The following is a 21,491-nucleotide window of genomic DNA, read 5'->3' on the forward strand; positions in this document are numbered from 1 at the left end:
ATTCTTCTGTTTGCTTTGATAAAATACCATGACCAAAGTAACTTACAAACGACAGCGTTTAATGTGCTTACAGTTTCAGAGCATTAGAGTCCATGATAGTGGAACAATGGCATGGTGATAGGACCATCTGGCATCTCGTGTCCCAAACAGCAAGCAGGAGGCAGAGTGGGCACACCAGGAATGGCATGAATCATTTAAAACTACCCCCAGTGACATACCTCTTCAACAAGGCCACATCTCTTAATCCTTCCCAAACAATTCCACCAACTGACGACCAAGTATTCAAAAATATGAGTCTACAGGAACCATTATTATTTAAGCCATCACACACAGTTTTATTAACAATAAAATATATATAAGTGAATGTTATAAAATATATAGTATTTGCTTCTTAGAAAGGGTAGGTCAGGTGAACTTTTTTAATATGCTTCTAAAGTTACCCCATTGGAGTTACATTACTTGTTTTTATTTTATCATTTAGTGATGTGTGTGTTTTCCTTTTCATAACATCATTCTTCAAGTGTACATTAACATAGAAGTTATTAGGGGAAATATTAAGACATTAGGTTTCCCACATTAGGTCCACTAAGCAACTGTACTTTTAAAAGCGGTTGTCATGTATGTTACTGGTTAGAAATCACTGTCTGAACTGTCAGCTTCTAGAAGGAATTTACTATGACTTTTTGCACATAATTATCTCCAAGAACCAGAATAACATATTCCATAGCCCAGGTACTCACGGTTATTGATCAGATGAACCCCTTCACTTTACTTACCATGCCAGCTGCTCTAGCCTGCATCTTTTGACCCCTAACCATTTGTCCTATAGATTCAGTAGGAAGCAGCAAATCTCATTTCTCTTGCCTGGCTCAGCCTTCTATGATCAGATAGGAGCCTATTGCAGTAACCTTGATACACAGTAATAAGAACCTGGTCTGAGTGGAAATAAATAAAGTGCATAGTCACAGTGCAGAGGACTTTATAAGTCATTAGCTTATCTAGTCACTCACAACAATTCTATTAAATTGGATTCTCCTTACCTTACCCATGAAAACACAGGTTCAGAAAGGTTAATAATGTGGCGAAGGGCACAGAGTTGTAGTGCGTGCATTAGAAGCTAACGCTGACTGACTTTAAAGTCCAAATAAGAAACAATGGAGTCAAAAAAAGTGATGGGAAACCTAGAAATGCTTCAGGTGCTTAGAGGATCTACACCGTTCTAAGCAGTTCAGGCTCCAGAAGACCAGCAGCAGGCCTGACTTAGACCTGTCCCAACAGTCAGCTGACCAGGGCAGGTTCTCTAACCTCTATGCCCAGGTGTTTCATCTACCAAATAGAAGTGATGAACCTGTCCACCATAATTGTTGTGTCAATAATGAATGTGGCTGGAGAGATAACTCAGTGAGCAAGAGTGTTTGATATTCTAGAATAAAGACTTTCATGAAGATCCCAAAACCCAGGGAAAAAGTCAGACATGACCACACATATATCTATAACCCCAGTACTGGAGAAGACAAGAACAGAGATAGGAAAATCTCTAGGTCTTGCTGTGGCCTATGCCCAGGTTCAATAAGAAACAGGTCTCCATGAGTGCACACACAGGCATGCACCCTCACATGCTACAATAATCATACATTACACTAAACACTACACATACACATATATACTCACAGACACCATACTCTCACATACACATACCACACTCACACATAAATACATGCACAGACCACACAAAGAGACATGCATTCACATACAAATAAAACACACACACATACATGTATAATACATACACACAAGCATATACACCACACTTACACATATATACCCCAGACACATATCTCACACATATACACACATTCACACTCACACATGTATACATATACTATACTCACACCATACATAGACATACCATACCACACTCACACACATACCTACATGAACACACAAGAAAACAAGGTTTAGCATGTGTGTAAAGAACGGTGCTTAGACTGCAATAACTACTGTGTTAGCACATTTGCTTATTTCTACATTCATTAGTAACATTGTTTATATTTGCTGATGTCACAGGAAAGATATTTTTATGCCTTCTGTTGTGTCCTTGGTGCTTATACTGTAAATATATCATTCCATCATTAAATCAGTTACTTTTTTTAATTCAGCAGTTACCAAGGCCCTAGTACCAAAGCTAGGCAAGGATATCATATGATAGGAAAACTACAGGCCAACCTTTTTAACAGATATAAGATTTCTCAACAGAGTACTAGCAAATCAAATTCAGCAGTACATTAAAAGGACCATTCCCCATGGTTGAATGGGGTTTATCCCCGGAATGCAGAGACACATCAGCATCCATAAATCAATAATTATGATGCATCATAATAACAGAGCAGAGGACAAAAGCCATGTGACCACCTCATTAGATGCAAAGAGAATGTTTGACGAAATTCAGGTTCCTTCTTTTTGAAAATACAATAGCTGTGTTGTGGATGGAATATGCCTTAACACAGTTAAAGCCATATACAGTAAATCCACAGTTACCATTATATACAGTGGTAAAAATTAAAATCCTTTCCTCAAAGATCCAGGCAGGATGAGATGCTGGGCAAATAAGCAAAAGAAAGAAAGAACAGGAAAAAGTAAAATTGCTGCATTCTGCTAATGGCATGGTCAGTGACACTGACAGACAATAGACCCTGAAGAGCCTACCAGTACAAACCACTAGACCACTAAGAGAATCCAGTAAGGTCGCAGAGAACAGAAATCTGCCACGCTTCCGTATGCCCAGAATGAGCATAATGAAAGTGAATCGGGGGGACAGTCCATTTACAAAGACTACAAAGAACACTTAGGAATCCATGTAACCGAGGAGATGAAAACCCTACCAACTGAACAGAACAAATGGGGTAGTGTGAATGGGAGAAAAGGGAGACGGCACAAATGACTGGTGTAATAACCCACGTTGGTGGAAAGGATTCATTTTGTGAAAATGACAAAATGGCCTTACTACCCAAAGTAACATACAGATTCAGTGCAATGCCTTTCAAAATCCAAGTGTTGGTGTGTCTGTGTGTGTGCGTTGTTTGCTATGTGTAAATGAGTGTGTTAATTCATTCACCCATGGTCATGGATGTCGAATAAGATGTCCTTGTTTTCATCTGTATCCTCCACCTATTGCCTGGAGACAGGGTCTCTCGCTGACCCTGAAAGCTCACCATTTTGGCTTCCCTGGCAAGCCAGCGAGTTTCTGGAATCCACCTATTTAAGTCTTGGAGTTCACACCCATATGTGAGTGCTCCGATATATTTTTGTATATATAGTCCCAGCCCTTACTATATATTTTTGTAGAAATATTTTTTAAACCTCAAATTCATGTGGAAATATAAAAGTAAAACCAAAAATAACCAAGATATTCACGAGCTAAAAGAACAAAACTGGAAACATTGCTCTACCTGATTTCAATCTAAGCTACAAAGTGATAGTAATTAAAACACCACAGTGCTGACATAAAAACAGACTCATTGACCAAAAGAAAAGAATTGAGAGCCCAGAAATGCACTCATGCGTATGCAGTTAATTGAGTTTTGACACAAGTGCCAAGAATTCATATTGGGAGGATACGACTGTCTCCAGCGGTGTGGTGTGGGAGAAGCGTGCATAGCAGAGGAGGTGCTGGATCCACACCACATACAGTGCAGGTGGTCAAACCCTTCACGTGACACACAAAGCCACAGCATACAGACCACAGCTCCGTGGCGCTGCTATAGCAAAGAGGTTTTCCAGATTAGTTTTTAGATTTTCCTACTCCAAAGTAGGAAAAATGAAAGCAAAAAAAAAAAAAAAAAAAAGACAAATGAGAATACATTTACAAAAAGTTCTGCACACTGAAATTAAGGAGTGAGGAGCCAACCTACACGTGGGAGAAAGTATTTCCAAGCCATACATTTCATTAGTAGTTGGTAGAAAACCATGTAGGAAACTTAGCTCCATATTTAAAAACAATAACAATAACCAAACAACAGATCTCATTAGCAGCAGATAAAGAGTGTGATGGTTCAATATGGGTGTATACTTAGCTTGTTAAAGGCCCTAGGTTCAAATCCTGTACCAAATACAACAAAACAAAATAAAAGCTACTAAGAGGGGTGAATCATAATTTCCCAAAAGATGTATAAATGGCCAACAGATATTTTTAGAATCACTATTTAATAAGTGCAAATTTAAAATAATAGAATATCTCCTCATACTAGTTATTATGGCTGTTACCAAAAAGTCAAAACTTAGCTGCTAGTTGGTATGTAGAAAGAAGAGATCACCTATACCTTGTTGCCAAGAGTATAACTCATCTTGTCTTGTGGAAAAAGCAAAATGGAGCTAATCAAAAACTACACATAAAATTGTATCTAACAATCCCACTTCTGGATGTTTACTCCCCTAGTTAAAATTAGTATGTCAAAAAGATGTCTGCAGTCCCTTGTTCAATAAAACACTGTTTACATAGCCAAGCTATGGAATCAGCCCAAGTGTCCATCAACAGATGAATGGAAAAGAAAATGTGGTGCACATCCACAAGGGGTTTCTATTTAGCCTTTTAAATAGAAATTTGCCATTTATGACAACACAGATGGGATAGACAAATACTATACTGAGTACAATACGCCAGGCACAGAGACATTTCCTCAAGTCTAGGAGAAGAGGGTGGAATGGTAGTCACCAGATGGTCGTTGGAGAAGTCAGAGTAGTGATGATAACCAGCACACAGCCTCAATTAGAAGAAAAGTAAGGCTTCCCTACCCTTGTTGGAGTGTATTGCACACTGTGGGGAATCTAGTAAATGATAACGACTAAGCTTCACATGCACTCCTCAGAAAAATGATGTCCTTGATGGTGGATGTGATAGTTTGCTTCATGTTATATTCATGAATCATAACATTACTTTGTATTCTGTGTTTACAATTATAGTTTGTCAACTGAGAATATAAAAATTGTATATGCAGGGGTTTACTGCAGGCTAAACTTCAAGAAATTAATCGGTTAGGCAATCAAGCCTTTTCATTCTAATGGAAGGAGACAAATAATGATCATGTGACAAAGAAGAAAAGTGGATTTTGGTAATAGAAGGATTTTTTTAAAACATGTTTTCTGGGTAAGGAGCAATAAGACCCCACTGGGGATGTGATGCTTGGATTCGATTGAGAAGGATGGGAAGAAGGGGAAAGAACACACCGGGCAGAGACAAAAGTATGAAGAAACAGATGGGAGCAGGGGTCCCGGCTTCTGTTGTTTATGACCCCAACCAAGATCCTTAGGGGTGGAGGTAAGAAGACAGAGTCAGTGACACAGACTCTGGGGTCAGGCAAATGGCAAAAGCAGACTTGTTTATTGCAGGAACTGGGCAAACCTTTACACCCCGCCCCCAGCATCTCATTGGCATCTCAAGTAGCCAGATGTGGTGCTGTCTCCCTCTCACTGGCTTGCTCCATTTCCTAATCCAGTGTCAGAGGTCTCTAGCCATCCCAGCAGATTCTAGGTTGGCTCCAGGAGGAAGTGTCAGTGGTTCATGTGCCAGCATTGTGACTGGGCCTGCTTGGCTCAGTTCCTCCTACAGGTGTTTCTGGCTGCACCATAGAATGCTGTTAAGTACTTCTGGGCCCAGCTTCTGACTGAACTTAGTGGATATCACTAAAAGTTTTCCTGGAATTTTAGTGTATAACCAGGATTGATAAAGGATCTTAAACTAGAGGTTTGGATTTTACCTAAGTGCAATAAGAAGACATGGAAAGTTAAGTTTAGTCTGTTCTTCAATAAACATATTAAGGATATTCAAACATAGAATGTACTTAAATTTGTTTGCCAAAGGAAAAATCTGAACACTGACAGTTGAAGCACATTTCACATTCATTTTGCCCTGCTGCCTATGCTACAATATAATTCTTTTTCTTAAAATGTCAATTATGAACATTATCTTGCAAACTTAGCTATTTGAGGATTGTTCTTAAATTATCTCCAAGAGTTACTACCTTTGCAGATACTCAAATCCAAGCCCTCCTTCCCTGGAGCCCCTTTACCTGTTTCCATGGCCTGCATGCAATGGTGTCTTCTGGAAGAAGTAGCCACCCTGTGTGGCTTTATGTCACCCTGTGTGGCTTTAGTCACCCTGTGTGGCTTTATGTCACCCTGTGTTGGTTTTGTGTCAGCTTGACATACGCTAGAGCTATCAGAGAGGAGGGAGCCTCAGTTGAGAAAATGCTTCTATATAAGATAACCTGTAGGCATTTTCTTAATCCATGAGTGGTGGGGGAGGGTCCAGAGGATTGTGGGTGGGGCCACCCTTTGGCCAGTGACCCTTGGTTCTGTAAGAAAGCAGGCTGATTCACATCTTGTCTACTTTACAAGGCTAATGTCAGGATCAGATTAAATACATTGGATACAAAAGTGCCTTGCAAACTGTAAAGGAGCACCTGCAGGTCAGTCAGTAGTGCTGCCACGTCTGTAAATACCACAGAGTTGAGAAGGTTGGTTGTAGACTACTTTGGAACAGGTTCGAACATGAAAATCTGGAGTACCTATACTGCTGGGCACAAACAAGTATCAAATTCTATAGTGGTTAAAATATATAGTTATACAAAGTGAATATGATTTCTGATAAAATACTAGTTCTGGTGATCTCTAATATTTATACTTCAAGGAAGCTTAAAAAATCCATTTTGGAGAACAGAAATATTATCCAGGTGCTGCCAAATACGTCTTTATTCTAAAAGTCCTATTGTTACTCTGTAGGTACCGGGCATCTGAGGGATGCTGACAAGCATGAATGCATTCTAAGGAAGAATGATCAATAGGGAGAAGGGATGTGAAAGCATGGCTGAGTTGTTCAGTGTGGTTGTCGCCAGCTTCAAAACTCAGTTCCTCAATCACACCACCAGCCCTTCTAGCACTCAGTGCACAAGTGGCAGCAGGTGCTGTCCTGAACAGTTTAAACACAACCTCAAGTCCTGTAGAACAGTACTGTAGAAGCCATGATGGACGCAACTGAAGATAACAAAGAAGCCTTTCTGGGGCCTGGAGCTCACTGTTCTATCGGGTTGAGAAGACTTGCTGTGTAATAAAGACTGCATTTGAATAGTAGAAGGACTGTGGCAAAGAAGTGACTACTATTTTGTTCCACTTTAGGCTTTGAGGAGTTTGACTGTTGGCTTGAAGCTTTATTTTGACTGATATTGATATTATAGCAGGGAATAATCCTGAACTTCTAGTGTTGCTTTTGCTTCCTTGGTGCTGTGATAACAGGCAAGTGTTACCAGGCCTGGAGTTAGGTAGTGCTGCAGATGGAACCTAGGGTTTCCTGAAAACTAGGCAAGCATTCTTCCAACTGAGCTGTATCCCCAACCCCTTGAATAAGAAACGTTATAAAAAGTATTTATTATTGAAAGAAAGAAAGAAAGAAAGAGAGAGAGAGAGAGAGAGAGAGAGAGAGAGAGAGAGAGAGAGAAAGGAAGAAAGAAAGAGAGAAAGAAAGAAATCAGGCTGAGCAAGCCGTGGGGAGCAAGACAGTAAGCATCCCTCCGTGGCTTCTGCATCACTCCTGCCTCAGGCTCCTGTCCTCACTCCTTTGGATACTTGCCTACTCTATGAAACTGAGTGAAATAAACCCTTTTCTCTCCAAGTTGCCTTTGGTCGTGGTGTGCCATCACAGCAATAATAACCTCAACTAAGGCACGCCCGCCTATAAAGGCCCACGTGGATTTCTGTCTTTTCCAAAGAATTGTGGCCCATCTTATTATTATTCTCTTCCTTCTTTTCATCTTTCTCTTCCCCATCTCCTTTTCTTTTTACAGTTAACTGTATTTATTCTTAGATACTTGGTATGTAGGGCACACTGATCACTCAACCTCCACCCTCCCCCATCCATATCAACTCCCCCACACTTACTCCCAAAAATCCCTCGCTCACATTCGTGTCTGTTGGCTTTGCTTGGTGACCCACTGAGTTTTACCAGGCTTGTGTTACCGTAGATTTGGAGCTGTCCACTGGAGGACCCCTGCCGAGAGTGACATCTGCTCTCCCAGAACCTATCAAATGCCAGCATTGTAGAACTGTTGGTCTGCTCCCCTCGCTGTCACTATTACGTGTTTGTTAGGCACCACACACTAGTTTGGTCTGATGTACACTCAGACATTCCTAGTCTATAAACTGGACTCACGGCAGCTTGGCTTCCAGCTTTCGAAGTATCTGAAAGGTTCAGTCTGGGGAAGTAAGCATCATGCCCTAGCTGTCACAAAACAGTTGAATCCAATTATCCCCACCCGCCCCTGGTTGTTTACCCAGGGAAGGCCTCAGCACCCAGCTGTGTCTGGGGACTGTACACACTTGCACCTCCCAACTGTTCCAGGGAGGAAGCCAGTTGACATCAGCAGATGTTTTCTGAATGAAATCCACTCAGCCACGTCTTGAGGGTAGACTTTCTCATGGCAACCCATCACCTGTTTCAAGAGACACGCCTATTTTCCTCTTCCCTCTGGGAAGGGTACAAATAGTTAAACAGATGGCTCTGTCTGTTATCCATTGAGCTGTGAATTAATTGGTAGATTATGGTTCTGGGTGGAATGATTAACCCCATTCCTCCTACAGAATTATTTTGGGGAATGTTGGGATCCTTTTTTGAAGCTGTTTAGATATGTTGCCATTTGAATGAAAATTTTCCTCTAGGGTAATTATTTCCTACAGGAAGTCAGTATTTCAGGTTAGTTTATTTAGAACTGGGGTTTTTTTTTTTTTTTGGCTTTATCTTTATTCCAATATAAATTAATATACTATCTACTGAGAGCACTTTATATTAACATTTTGATTAATTACCAGTATCATTTCTTAATAAAATAATATCAAATAATAATATACTGTTGAGCTTTTTAAGCATAGCAGTGTTTTTAAGGGACCTAAGTAATTTGTCTGGGTACCTTTAACACAGTGAATACCTTAGCTAGTGTTTCTTTTGTTTCATGAAGTACTAAAATAGAATATTGTAGTTATACCCACTCTGAAATGTATAGTACTGTCTCACAGGTATGGGCTCGATCACTTTCCTGAACCCTGGGACAGGCTAGCTTTGGCTCAGGATTTAAGAAGTAAGTTCAGCTTGAGCTTTCTAACTTACAAAGCAGCATTTGACCTGTAATGGGGCTCTAAAGGGACAAGAACCCTTCAGCCGAGGTTCCTTCTGCTATGACACTGACATTTACTTTATATAACTTGCCAACATTACAAAGTATTATTCTTTAATTCTTTTAGAATCCGTTTAAAGCAGCTAACTTTAGATGGCTTCTAGAACATAAAGTGGCAAACTGGTGGGCAGGTGGTACCCACAGGCCATAATCTGCCAACCTCACTGTAAACAATGAGGTGCTAACTGCCTGGTAGGCAGACCTTATAAAAGCTTTGTGTCTTCTCACCACGTGCTGTCATAGTCAGCAAACTCCTCCTAGAAAAACCAAAGTCTTGAGGAGGCTTTCCACACAATAGACCACCTAGGAGGACAGAATGCAGGGCCAGGCTTGTCAACAGTTGCTCCAGCTTCACTTGTTTTCTGTGGGAGGACTTTTCCTCTGTTGAGAGGAGAGACACAGACACAGAGAGAGGGAGAACAAAGGAGGGGAGGGAGGGTAAAAACAAAACAAAACAAAACAAAACAAAGCAGCAATGAGGAGAGATATTTATTGCTTGGCATATGGTTTGGATAACCTAAGAAATTTACAGATTGTATACTTCATGCTACTCCCTGACCCAAATTCTGATTTGGTAGTCTTAGGTATGGCCTGTGCATCCAGTTTTTTATTTGGTTTGATTTGGTTTGGTTTGGTTTGGTTTGGTTTGGTTTGGTTTGGTTTGATTTAAGAGCTCCCTTAAGTGATTCTAGTGTCCAGTAAAGGCCAAAAACCTCTAGCATAGGCAGAGTTGGACACACACACACACACACACACACACACACACACACACACACACACATAAATAGGAAAGAAGGAACCAAAGTAACCTTTGATAAGTAAAAACATACAAAGAGGATGTGGTAGATAAAAATGGGAGAAACAATACATTCCACTGAGTAGGGAAGGAAGGAAAGGAGGGAGGGAGGGAGGGACGGAGGGAGGGAGGGAGGAAGGAAGGAAGGAAGGAAGGAAGGAAGGAAGGGAGGGAAGAAGGAAGGAAGGAAGGAAGGAAGGAAGGAAGGAAGGAAGGAAGAAAAGAAAGGCGGGGAGGGAGGAAAGGACATGACTGCTCCTAGGTATGGTGGAGGAGAAAGATTATTATAGGTACGTGGGGAAGCACAACCAGAGGCAGAGACAGAACATCTGGGAGAGTCCAGAGTGGACATGACCAGACTTAGCTGGGCCATGGTGCAGAGATCGGTGAGAGAAGAGAAGAACAGGGAAACCAGGGGAAGCAGCCAGGAGGTCCAAAGGTACAAAGATAGCCAGTAACCAAAATGGTTTGATTATATAGGGAAGACCAGCCCAGAGTGCTGGGCTAGAGAAGTTTAGGGTTGGGATGGGAGTGCCAGCCAGGAGGACCCTGTAACAGGTAGGGACTGAGGGATGCAGGGAAAACCTAGGAACCAGTGTCTGCTTTGGTGTGTTAAATGGGTACTTCAGCCATTTGTCCCAGGTTTGAAACCTAATACCCACTTTAAATCGCTAGACCTGTCCTTCTAGATGAAATATATGGCTAACTTCCACAGGAGAATGACCTGGAGTTAATGAAATAGGGACAAAAGAGCTGTTGCTGCACAGGTAATGTTCACACACTGCTGTCTGGTTCTGTTCTACATGCAGGAATCTTTAAAGGACTCTTTCCTCACTGTATCTTATTTACAGAGATGACTCTTCTCAGAACTCCAGGCAAGAAGCCCAGGTACCAAGTCACTGCCAAGTCCACACAAGAAATGATTAGGGCTTAAATGCCAATTAATGGCAGTGAATCTGGAAAGGAAATAACTATTCTGAAGATATTAAAAAGACAGAATTGACAGGATGTGGTCACTGTTGGTGATTAAGAAGACTGTATTCCCTACCCTAGATCCCTAGAACAAACGAAACTCAAGACGGATGATCAAAATGTGAATGCTTCACTCCTTCTTTAAATGAGGAAAAAGAATACCCTTGGCAGGGAAGGGAGAGGCAAAGATTAAAACAGAGACTGAAGGAACACCCATTCAGAGCCTGCCCCACATGTGGCCCATACATATACAGCCACCCAATTAGACAAGATGGATGAAGCAAAGAAGTGCAGACCGACAGGAGCCGGATGTAGATCGCTCCTGAGAGACACAGCCAGAATACAGCAAATATAGAGGCGAATGCCAGCAGCAAACCACTGAACTGAGAATAGGTCCCCTATTGAAGGAATCAGAGAAAGAACTGGAAGAGCTTGAAGGGGCTCGAGACCCCAAAAGTACAACAATGCCAAGCAACCAGAGCTTCCAGGGACTAAGCCACTACCTAAAGACTATACATGGACTGACCCTGGACTCTGACCCCATAGGTAGCAATGAATATCCTAGTAAGAGCACCAGTGGAAGGGGAAGCCCTGGGTCCTGCTAAGATTGAACCCACAGTGAACTAGTCTATGGGGGGAGGGCGGCAATGGGGGGAGGGTTGGGAGGGGAACACCCATAAGGAAGGGGAGGGGGGAGGGGGATGTTTGCCCGGAAACCGGGAAAGGGAATAACACTCGAAATGTATATAAGAAATACTCAAGTTAATAAAAAAAAAAAAAAAAAAAAAAAAAAGAAAACACATAAGCATGTACAATGGAACTTCGCCATGTGTTTTTTCATTGTTTCTAAAGGACAGGAATAAAGAGAAAGTCCTAGTTTAAAAAAAAAAAAAAAAAAAAAAAAAAAAAAAAAAAAAAAAGAAGACTGTATTCCCAATTGAATTATAGGATGGCTAGAATAAGGGATGCCAGGTGTCTAGTGGGAAGGAGAAAGGGAAATGACGGAATTCCTTTTGATTCATTTTACTTTGAAATGCTGGTGAAACTGTCCATTAAGAGCTCTCTAGTTAAGCTTTCAAATATAAGAACAAGAGTGAGAATTGATGCTTCCCTGGAGATTTGAATGAAGGAGTCATCAGTCTGGCCAGAAGACCAGATTGCCCAAGTGTGAAATGCACAGGCCTGTGGGACTCACCCCAGGAGAAAAGCCATCACATTGGCTCCCAAGTGGGTTCAGGTGACAAGAGTAGGACCAGGAGGATTGATGTAAAAAGAAAAAAGCAGAAGTAGAAAAGAGAGGGGGATTTAAATATTACAAGCCTCAGAACAGTCAAAGATTAAGACGAGCCCATAGAGTAGATCAACATCACTGGAATGTTGGCTTGAGGACCAGTTGGCTTAAGACTAAGTGTTAACTACCTGTCAAAAATAGATTAAATAGATTTAGGAAGCCCTTTTCCTGCTCCTAACATATACAAAATGGGAGAGAAGTCTTCTTTAGCTTTAAAAATACTTCTAATTGGTTATCAAACTCAAAAAGTCTTCTCCGGAGTCCCTGAATGAAGAAGTAATTAAAACCCCAGAAACAAGTAAAGACTGACACTGAAGGGACCAGAAAGGTGTCAGCACACAGGGAGAGGCAAAAAAGGAAGAGATGATAGCACTGTCTACAACAAAAGGTGAAGGCTTCTTCTGTAAGAACTTAATACAAGGGCGGGTTTCAGCCACGAGTGCAACCAGGAAACTCAGGCTCTCAGCGCGATCATTTGCTGGAATGTTTTTAAAGAGAACAGTAGAACTTTGGATGATAGGAATTCTGGGACAAGGAAGAAAAATCATTTATGCATTATTTAGGAAACTAACTAAGCAAATGCACTATGGTGAGAAATGTGTAAAATATAAAAGGAATAAGCAGGAATAATGTAGGATTCTCAAGAGTCTAAATGGAGGGGTAACTAGAAACGAATGAAGATGTATTTGAGTAATACTCATATATTATATATTTGGATACACCTGCTGAAGAGATCGTTTTAAGTGTGTAATGTGCCCTGCGTGCTCTGTGAGACAGAGAGGATGGAGAGGTAAGCAATGGGGATCTATAAGACAAAGGTTTTAAATGACCCTCACAGAGACACATTTTCAGAGAGCCCAAGAACATTGAGGGCTTGCTGCAACAGGTGTTATAAGTCTGAATGATATCATACTGTAAGATTTGCAAGTATAAGATTATAAAAGCGGGATTGTAAGAAAATGCAAGGGAATAAAAAGAGAAGCAAGCCTAAGGGACGCCCATGACACTCCTGTGAAAGAACAGGAAGAAGACGCTGCTGTCCTTAGGTTATATCTCAGACCAGTTTCTCTCAGACCACATTTGCTTGAAGCGACCTAGAAAAATGCTAGCAATCTCCCATAGTTCTCCTCTTCTAGCTTTTGAAAAAAGAGTCAGGGCAGTATTATTGCAATATGAAACCATGGTCAGGCTGCAATGAGTAAAGATTTGTCGGCCTCATCGTTTCTTGTCTATGCTTATTGAACTGTCTGTTGAGTCAAGCCTCTTTCCTTATAGGTACCATTTATATTTATTTGAAAATGTATGGTGTAATTCTTAGCACCTGAATATAGCCTTGCCTGTGACGTGGGAAGCCTCCAGAGACGGAGACTTGGTCATCGTCAGAAGAAGGTCCAGTTCATTAACATTCCATAAGTAAATGTCACTTCTGTTAGGAAGTACTGCTGATGAGAATCTTTAGACCCTTAAAATCAGCTATGGTGGCAGAAATGTTGGGTAGAAAGATGGGCTTTTTAATTAAGTTGAAATTGAACATTTAAGGTGACTTTTCAGGTACATTCTAGTAAGGGCAGCATTAATAGTGAACCCATGGGCCCTATTAAAGGACTAGAAGCCTGTCAAGTCCAGGTCACTAGTCAAAGCCCGGTGGAGTTTGCTATCATTGACGGCTTTTCCTGCCTGACATTTGGGACACAGGCTTTCTTTATGATGGTGGTTAGCTTTGAATAGAGGAGTGTCCATCGCACAAAAGCTACCTTCAAGAAGAACTAATGGTAGCACAAACAGAAAGTTAGAGGACAGTCTGTAGTAACGCTTAGGACATCCGTCAGCCACCAATGCTGCTCCATTCAAACAGCATTTTAAAAGTATTATTGCACTACTCTCTGTTGTTTGAACATTTCTTGAAAAGCCCAACCCAAACTCCTGCACATTTGTGTTCACTATAAGTAACAGTTATAAGATGGACGATCAATATAAGCTTAGGGTATAATGATAATATTGTGATAACATAATCAGCTCATATGTCCGATAAGTTGGAAACTGAGAGTAAAATCAGGGAGTGGCATTTCAGCCCTGTGACCTATGAATGGACACTGCTGCTCTGACACAGGAAGTGTACTGTTGTGAGAGATGACATAACATCCTATGCAGCAGGAGATGAAACCACTCACTGTATATGACGCTAACGTGCATTTCTTTGTGGCCGTTTTCAGAGGCATTGTCCAATCAGAAGAGAAACTTGTCATCAGTGCATCTTGGGCAAAAGATGATGATATCAGCAGACTCTTGAAATCACTGCCGAACTGGACTAACATGGCTCAGCCCAAACAGCTAAGGCCTAAGAGAGAGGAGGAGGAAGACTTCATAAGGTAAATGCCTACTTTCTAATGTATGCTAGACGTAGGGAGGAAACCCATATACTCAACAAAGCCTTTCTTAAATGAAATGTTGAATCTAAAGATCAAAAGACAATTACTTGAACTTGAAAACTCCAACACACACACACCCTTCTCCTTTCCCATCCAAGTGTACCTTGGGCTCAAAAGTCAGCAAGGAAGACTTGTGAATCCAATCTGAAGCATGGCCAAGTTGGGCTAATATGTCTCAGATTATACAGCTACAATACAGTCATTTGTTCACTCACGCATTCATTCATTCAGAAAAGCTTTACTGACCCTGTCCTTGACAAACTTAGAGTAAGATAAACTGCTCAGAATATGTCTACGTCACAGCATTGCAAGCATGGTCTATGACTTCCACATTCGTTCACACAGACTATATTGTTCCCACTGTTTCCTGCTTGTTTTGACTTTTAACTTTATCACTCAGCATTTGACTTTGTACAATGTATTTAAGCCGTGGAATCTGATGAAGCTGCACTTTGTTTTGTTTTTTACAACTGGCTTGCAACTGTAAACTGTTTTCACTTATGTAACTCTAGACCTCTGTAAAATATATTTTATCACATCAGAATTAGGTTCATTCTTACTATCTTTTGTTTATGCAAGTGAAGAAGTAGATGGTATGATAAAATAAAAGCATTTTTAAAAAGAAAAGACCAAGAGGTAGTGAAGCCTAACTGAAATCCAGCACTCAAAAGATAGGGAAGAGTGCAGGAATTCATTACCTTTTAGTGCATAGTAAATTCCATGCTGGTCTGACCATATGACCCAGGGTCAGAAAGAAAAAGAGAGGGGAGGAAGGAGAAAGAGGAAGAAGAAAGAAAGACCAAAATTAAGAATAAATAATTTTTTTTATTTTTTTGATTTTTTTTATTATTAACTTGAGTATTTCTTATATACATTTCGAGTGTTATTCCCTTTCCCGGTTTCCGGGCAAACATCCCCCTAATCCCTCCCCCTCCCCTTCTTTATGGGTGTTCCCCTCCCAACCCTCCCCCCATTGCCGCCCTCCCCCCAACAATCTAGTTCACTGGGGGTTCAGTCTTAGCAGGACCCAGGGCTTCCCCTTCCACTGGTGCTCTTACTAGGATATTCATTGCTACCTATGAGGTCAGAGTCCAGGGTCAGTCCATGTATAGTCTTTAGGTAGTGGCTTAGTCCCTGGACGCTCTGGTTGCTTGGCATTGTTGTCCATATGGGGTCTCGAGCCCCTTCAAGCTCTTCCAGTTCTTTCTCTGATTCCTTCAACGGGGGTCCTATTCTCAGTTCAGTGGTTTGCTGCTGGCATTCGCCTCTGTATTTGCTGTATTCTGGCTGTGTCTCTCAGGAGCAATCTACATCCGGCTCCTGTCGGTCTGCACTTCTTTGCATGATCCATCTTGTCTAATTGGGTGGCTGTATATGTATGGGCCACATGTGGGGCAGGCTCTGAATGGGTGTTCCTTCAGTCTCTGTTTTAATCTTTGCCTCTCTCTTCCCTGCCAAGGGTATTCTTGTTCCCCTTTTAAGAAGGAGTGAAGCATTCACATTTTGATCATCCGTCTTGAGTTTCATTTGTTCTAGGCATCTAGGGTAATTCAAGCATTTGGGCTAATAGACACTTATCAATGAGTGCATACCATGTATGTCTTTCTGTGATTGGGTTAGCTTACTCAGGATGATATTTTCCAGTTCCAACCATTTGCCTACGAATTTCATAAACTCATTGTTTTTGATAGCTGAGTAATATTCCATTGTGTAGATGTACCACATTTTCTGTATCCATTCCTCTGTTGAAGGGCATCTGGGTTCTTTCCAGCTTCTGGCTATTATAAATAAGGCTGCGATGAACATAGTGGAGCACGTGTCTCTTTTATATGTTGGGGCATCTTTTGGGTATATGCCCAAGAGAGGTATAGCTGGATCCTCAGGCAGTTCAATGTCCAATTTTCTGAGGAACTTCCAGACTGATTTCCAGAATGGTTGTACCAGTCTGCAATCCCACCAACAATGGAGGAGTGTTCCTCTTTCTCCGCATCCTCGCCAGCATCTGCTGTCACCTGAGTTTTTGATCTTAGCCATTCTCACTGGTGTGAGGTGAAATCTCAGGGTTGTTTTGATTTGCAAGAATAAATAATTTTTAAGTTAGTGGCAATTGGTTTCACTTTCAATTTATGATCCAACAAACAATAGGCTGGTGTCTGACAGAATGTAGATGGAAACTCTAGATAATGTGGTGGTTTGAATGTGCTCCATTTACTTGGGTATTTGAATACGTGGTCCCCAGTTGGTGGCCTTGTTTGGGGAGGTTTAGAAGGAAGGTGCAGCCTGGGAACAGGCTTTAAGAGCACATAGCATTGCCCCCTTTCAGTTCACCCTCTGCTTCATGTTTATGGTTTCCCACTACCCTTCCCTGCCATCATGAATTCTCCCTCTAGAGCCATAGCCAACATAAACTTCCTTCCATGTGTTGGTCGTGGTATTTTATCACAGAAAGTAACTCATACAGATAGTAAGTATTTACTGTTCATAAATGTAACTGTATTCACATCCTACATGTCTTATTTTCTCTGAAAGTAGATAAATTTTTCTTGATCTTAGCTCTTAAAATTGAAAAACTGTAAGACACTAAGTGTTGGTGAGATATATGTACATTTCTATTTGGCATATGTTAGGACTTGAATTGCTAGGTAATAGTGTGTGCAAATTTCGATGGGTCACCTTATCAGTTTTCAAAAGTGTTCCTAAGGAGCTGTAAACAATGGCCCAAACATTGAGCACACAGACTGATCTTACACAGTACCTAAGTTTTGTTCCCGGCACCCACTCCCTGTACCTCCAGTTCCAGAGGATTTGAAATCTTATTCTGGCCTCTACAGGTACCTAATCCACACATAGCCCCACACAAAATACATACATACACATAACTTAAAATGTCTTTTAAAAATTTAAAAAAAAGAAAGTGTGCCTAGAAGTTCCTTCCTCACAGTGCTCTCTCCGAGTTCCTGTTGGCCTGTGTGTCACAAAGGCTGGATATCTTCCGTCTGTCCGTCAGCTGTTCCTTTATGTGTGCTGAGGTAATTTGATGGCATTTAGTACGCTTTTCTCTTAGATGATGCCGAGCAATTTCTTGTGCATTTTAATACATTTACTGGTCTTCATGCTTTTTTTTTCAAATCTACTGCTAAATTTTAATTAGCGTGTATATGTGTGTGTGTGTGTGTGTGTGTGTGTGTGTGTGTGTGTGTGTGTGTGTGTAGGGTGGGTTTCCTAATGACTTGTAGGAATATACCAGGCTGTCATAGATAAACCAGTCTTCTCCCACTTGACAGGTTGCCTGTTTACTCATTCAGCGCGCTCTCTCACTGAAGAGATTGTCTATAATAATAAGTATAGTTTATTGTTTATTTTATGGGTAGGGCATTTTGTGTAAGAACATTTCCTTACACAAAAGTCACAGAGGAATGTTCCTTGGAAACTTTGATGTAGTGGTTCTTCAGCATCTTTAAAAATAAAATAAACTTAATTTTTATTTTTATTCTCCTGTAACCTAAACCTTCCTCAACTGAAATTGTATTCTCATGACTTTAGCATGAGATAACCACAAGAGAGAATGAATGACTGAAGGATTGATTAGAGCTTAAGTAGAGATAATCAACTGACCTTAATACAGAAAGCAAGCCTTAAGGTGCTACTCTTTTACAGAATTACTGTCAAATCATCATTTTACCACATTCTCAAGTGGTCTGAGTAAGCAAATTCCTTCTTATTACGCATATCAGTTAACTGTGTTACCAGCCTCAGCAGTTGAATTACAAGCAATTTCTAGATGTTAATTTCTTTTGCACCGATATTTTAGGTTACTTTAAATGGCAACTGTCTTCTCATAGTTTCTCAGCTTGTTTCTGCATAAGAACTTCATCGTTATTGTAATGCATGCTTGCAAGAAGATTGTTAGCCAGCTGGACTACTTACCTTCTGAAGCTCAGTGTAAAAGGAAACTTCTATTCCAGAAAAAAGAATGCTGCACCAGGAAAAAGAGCGGCCCCCACCCCAGGCCCCCGCCTCTGGTACCACCTTTGATTTAGATTTAAGGATCTAGCTCTCTTTACTCTTGTTTTGGTCATTCAGTCAGACTAGTCTTCATATTAAACTCAAAGGAAAATCCAATTATACATATATGTCCTCATTTTTGTACCAATGAAATATATATGATTATGCCCATATAACTAGATCAAAATATCCATTCTCTAATGTACTCCAACGATCTACCATCAAACAGAGCCCATTCTGCACCAAAGTTCAATTTTTCATCAATTTGGTCACAGTGTCTGCTTTGCTTTACTGGATTTCATGCCTGAAAGACTTGTCCATGGTTTTGCATGTGAACATAGTTTGACAAGCAGATTACATTAACCCTGTTATGAGAGAAAACATTTCCAGGTGTGTTTTATTTAGATGTGACTAGTTCTTTCCTTTTAACCTATCCAATTCTTTTTCTAGATTAGATGTTGAAACCATGTAAGTAGGAGAGACCCTTCACTGATACTCCAGCATACCAGAGTTGACAGAGGGCCAGATTTAGCACACTGAGTACCATATAGCACTGCATGAGCCAAAAAGATTGGAAAGTTACTCTCCTCCTATAATTAGTTTTTAAAGCTCAGTAGACTATTTGGTGAACAGATGAATATAGATTCCAGTGCCCTTTGCATTGAGTAAAGGCTATGCGCTCTTCATTATTAAATGAGGCCTTTTTCTATTCTTGTTTTTTAACTGAAAAAAAATGAGATGTATTATTTCCTGGTTCAGCTTTGAATAGACGGAGAAAAAAACTAGGTCAAGCTAGGGCTTTAATAGAGAGGGGGAAAAAAGCTAATACCCTTTTGTTCCCAAAGAGCTAAAGCAGTCTCTCTAGCCCATTGTCTTTGTGCCTGTCATGGTGTGTGTGTGTGTGTGTGTGTGTGTGTGTGTGTGTGTGTGTGTGTGTGTACACATCCTTTGAAATAATAGCTGTCTATCCGCTGATTAAGAGTCTGCTTCTGGGTTAGTGTAATTAACAGGAGGAGGAGAGCGTTGAAGGAAATAAAAGCAACAGAGCTGTTTTGCTGTCTAGGAGTTAGGGAGATCAGCAGTGACCATAAGCAGATCCCCAAGACCTGCTACTCTTTTCACTCATGGCCCTTGTACTTTACAGAAGTCATTCCTCTAGAGCCAGCTCAGAAAGCTTTAGTGTGGCAGACCAGGCTCTGAGTAGGGATAAAGGTCAAACAATAAGTGTGAGCCCTACAGATTAGTCTTGAATTATAGTGTCATTCTCTAGACCAATAATATAATGAAAACAGTTAGGATTGTCTGTGCCTGGCAGTATATGGCAACATCATGAGTCAACGTGTTTATCATTGCCACTCAAAATGAGGAAAGAGCCTTCTTCATAACACAGCCATCAAGTGACAGAGCTGGGCTTTAAACCTAGGGGGTCTGTCCCCCAGAGCCACCACACTGTGGTCATCCAGGCTTAAACTGGGCCGAGAATGTACACTTTGGGACTTCTGGTTTACTCCCTCATTTTCATTCATTATCATAATCTCAACTTATAGAGCTTTTTTTTTTTTTGCAAGTATCACAGACATGAGTCATGACTCTTTTTTTTTATTTTTGTATCTTATTTAATATATTGCATTTTGTGGGTTCTCTTTATTCCAGTAAGCAAGTTTTGAAACATTAGGTACCCAGATGTATCTGGAAGGAATGGTTTATTAAATCCAGTACTATCTTTAAAACTTTTTCTTATATTTTCTTCTTAATATTCTGTCTGTTCAAAGCAAAGAAAATAGAAATGGCCATTGTTGGTAAGGAAAGGAAGATGCAAAAAAGATAAAATGTAAAAACAAAAAGTAGGTAAAATTGATTGCTTCCTCTTGGGTTGGAGGATAGTGTGGTTCTGAGTAGGAAGGAGAGGCTTAAGGAGAGCCACCGCTTTTGTATGTTTAGTGACTTAGTTGTCTAGATGCTAACCTTCCATGCATCTTCTGCAGGACCAGGTGACTGGCACATTCACTGTTAGCTTTTTTCTTTTTAATTGTGCTATAAATTTTGGAGGCAGGGTAATTAAACTGCAGGAAAATATTGTTTCGATGCTCAGTGGCTGACTACAATGATAGCTAAGGTTTTATTCAGTCTGAGGGCTATACTATGGTTTAATTTAAAGACAGAACGAAAGCAGAGAGTCGATTGGCACTGTAGTCTTCCTTCTGTGGAATCCTCAAAGCACACAGTATATACTTAATAACTGTTAATGAACGAAAAGTCAGCTCGTCTTCAAATAAGCAGCCCACAATGTAGAACTGGGGAGTGCCACCAACCGGGAACTTGCTTTCCCTCTAGAAGCTCACAGGCCTGGGCTCTAGTCCTCAGCACTGACTGCTATTAACTAGGCTGCTTCGTTCTGTTTGGGTTTGGTTTTTCCTCTATTCTTTCTTAGCCCTAATAGGTTTCTTCACAAGGCTCAGGCTAGACAATTGCAAAAGAAGCAAAGCTAGAAATATATTCATATATAGAAATGATGTGGATAAAGTAGAGCATTAACCATCTTCCGAGAAGTTGCACTTGAAATTTAAAAGGGCCCCAGCATAATGTAAGCAACAGCTATTGAAAGGTCTCCGTGAACTGCAGCTGCTGTGAAAATCTCTAATACATCTGAAGGGGCAAAGCGGTTATGCAGTGGGAAAGACTTGAGCTCGCTCTAACCAATCATTCTGTAGAATGCACACACTTGTCTCACTATCTCTAGATGCTTAATCTGACTTTTAAAATGCAATTAGAAGAGGAAA

At 40.7% G+C, this 21,491-nt stretch overlaps 1 protein-coding gene across 1 annotated transcript in view; it reads left to right on the forward strand.

The window, feature by feature from the left end:
- Exoc4 (exocyst complex component 4) overlaps positions 1–21,491 on the forward strand; it is a 776,646-nt gene that overhangs the window by 618,676 nt on the left and 136,479 nt on the right. Inside the window, 1 exon segment of the mRNA NM_053875.1 lies at positions 14,491–14,646. Within this exon segment, the coding sequence (NP_446327.1) occupies positions 14,491–14,646 (156 nt within the window).

Source organism: Rattus norvegicus, chromosome 4 (assembly GCF_036323735.1).
Source record: "Rattus norvegicus strain BN/NHsdMcwi chromosome 4, GRCr8, whole genome shotgun sequence".
Lineage (NCBI taxonomy): Eukaryota > Metazoa > Chordata > Mammalia > Rodentia > Muridae > Rattus > Rattus norvegicus.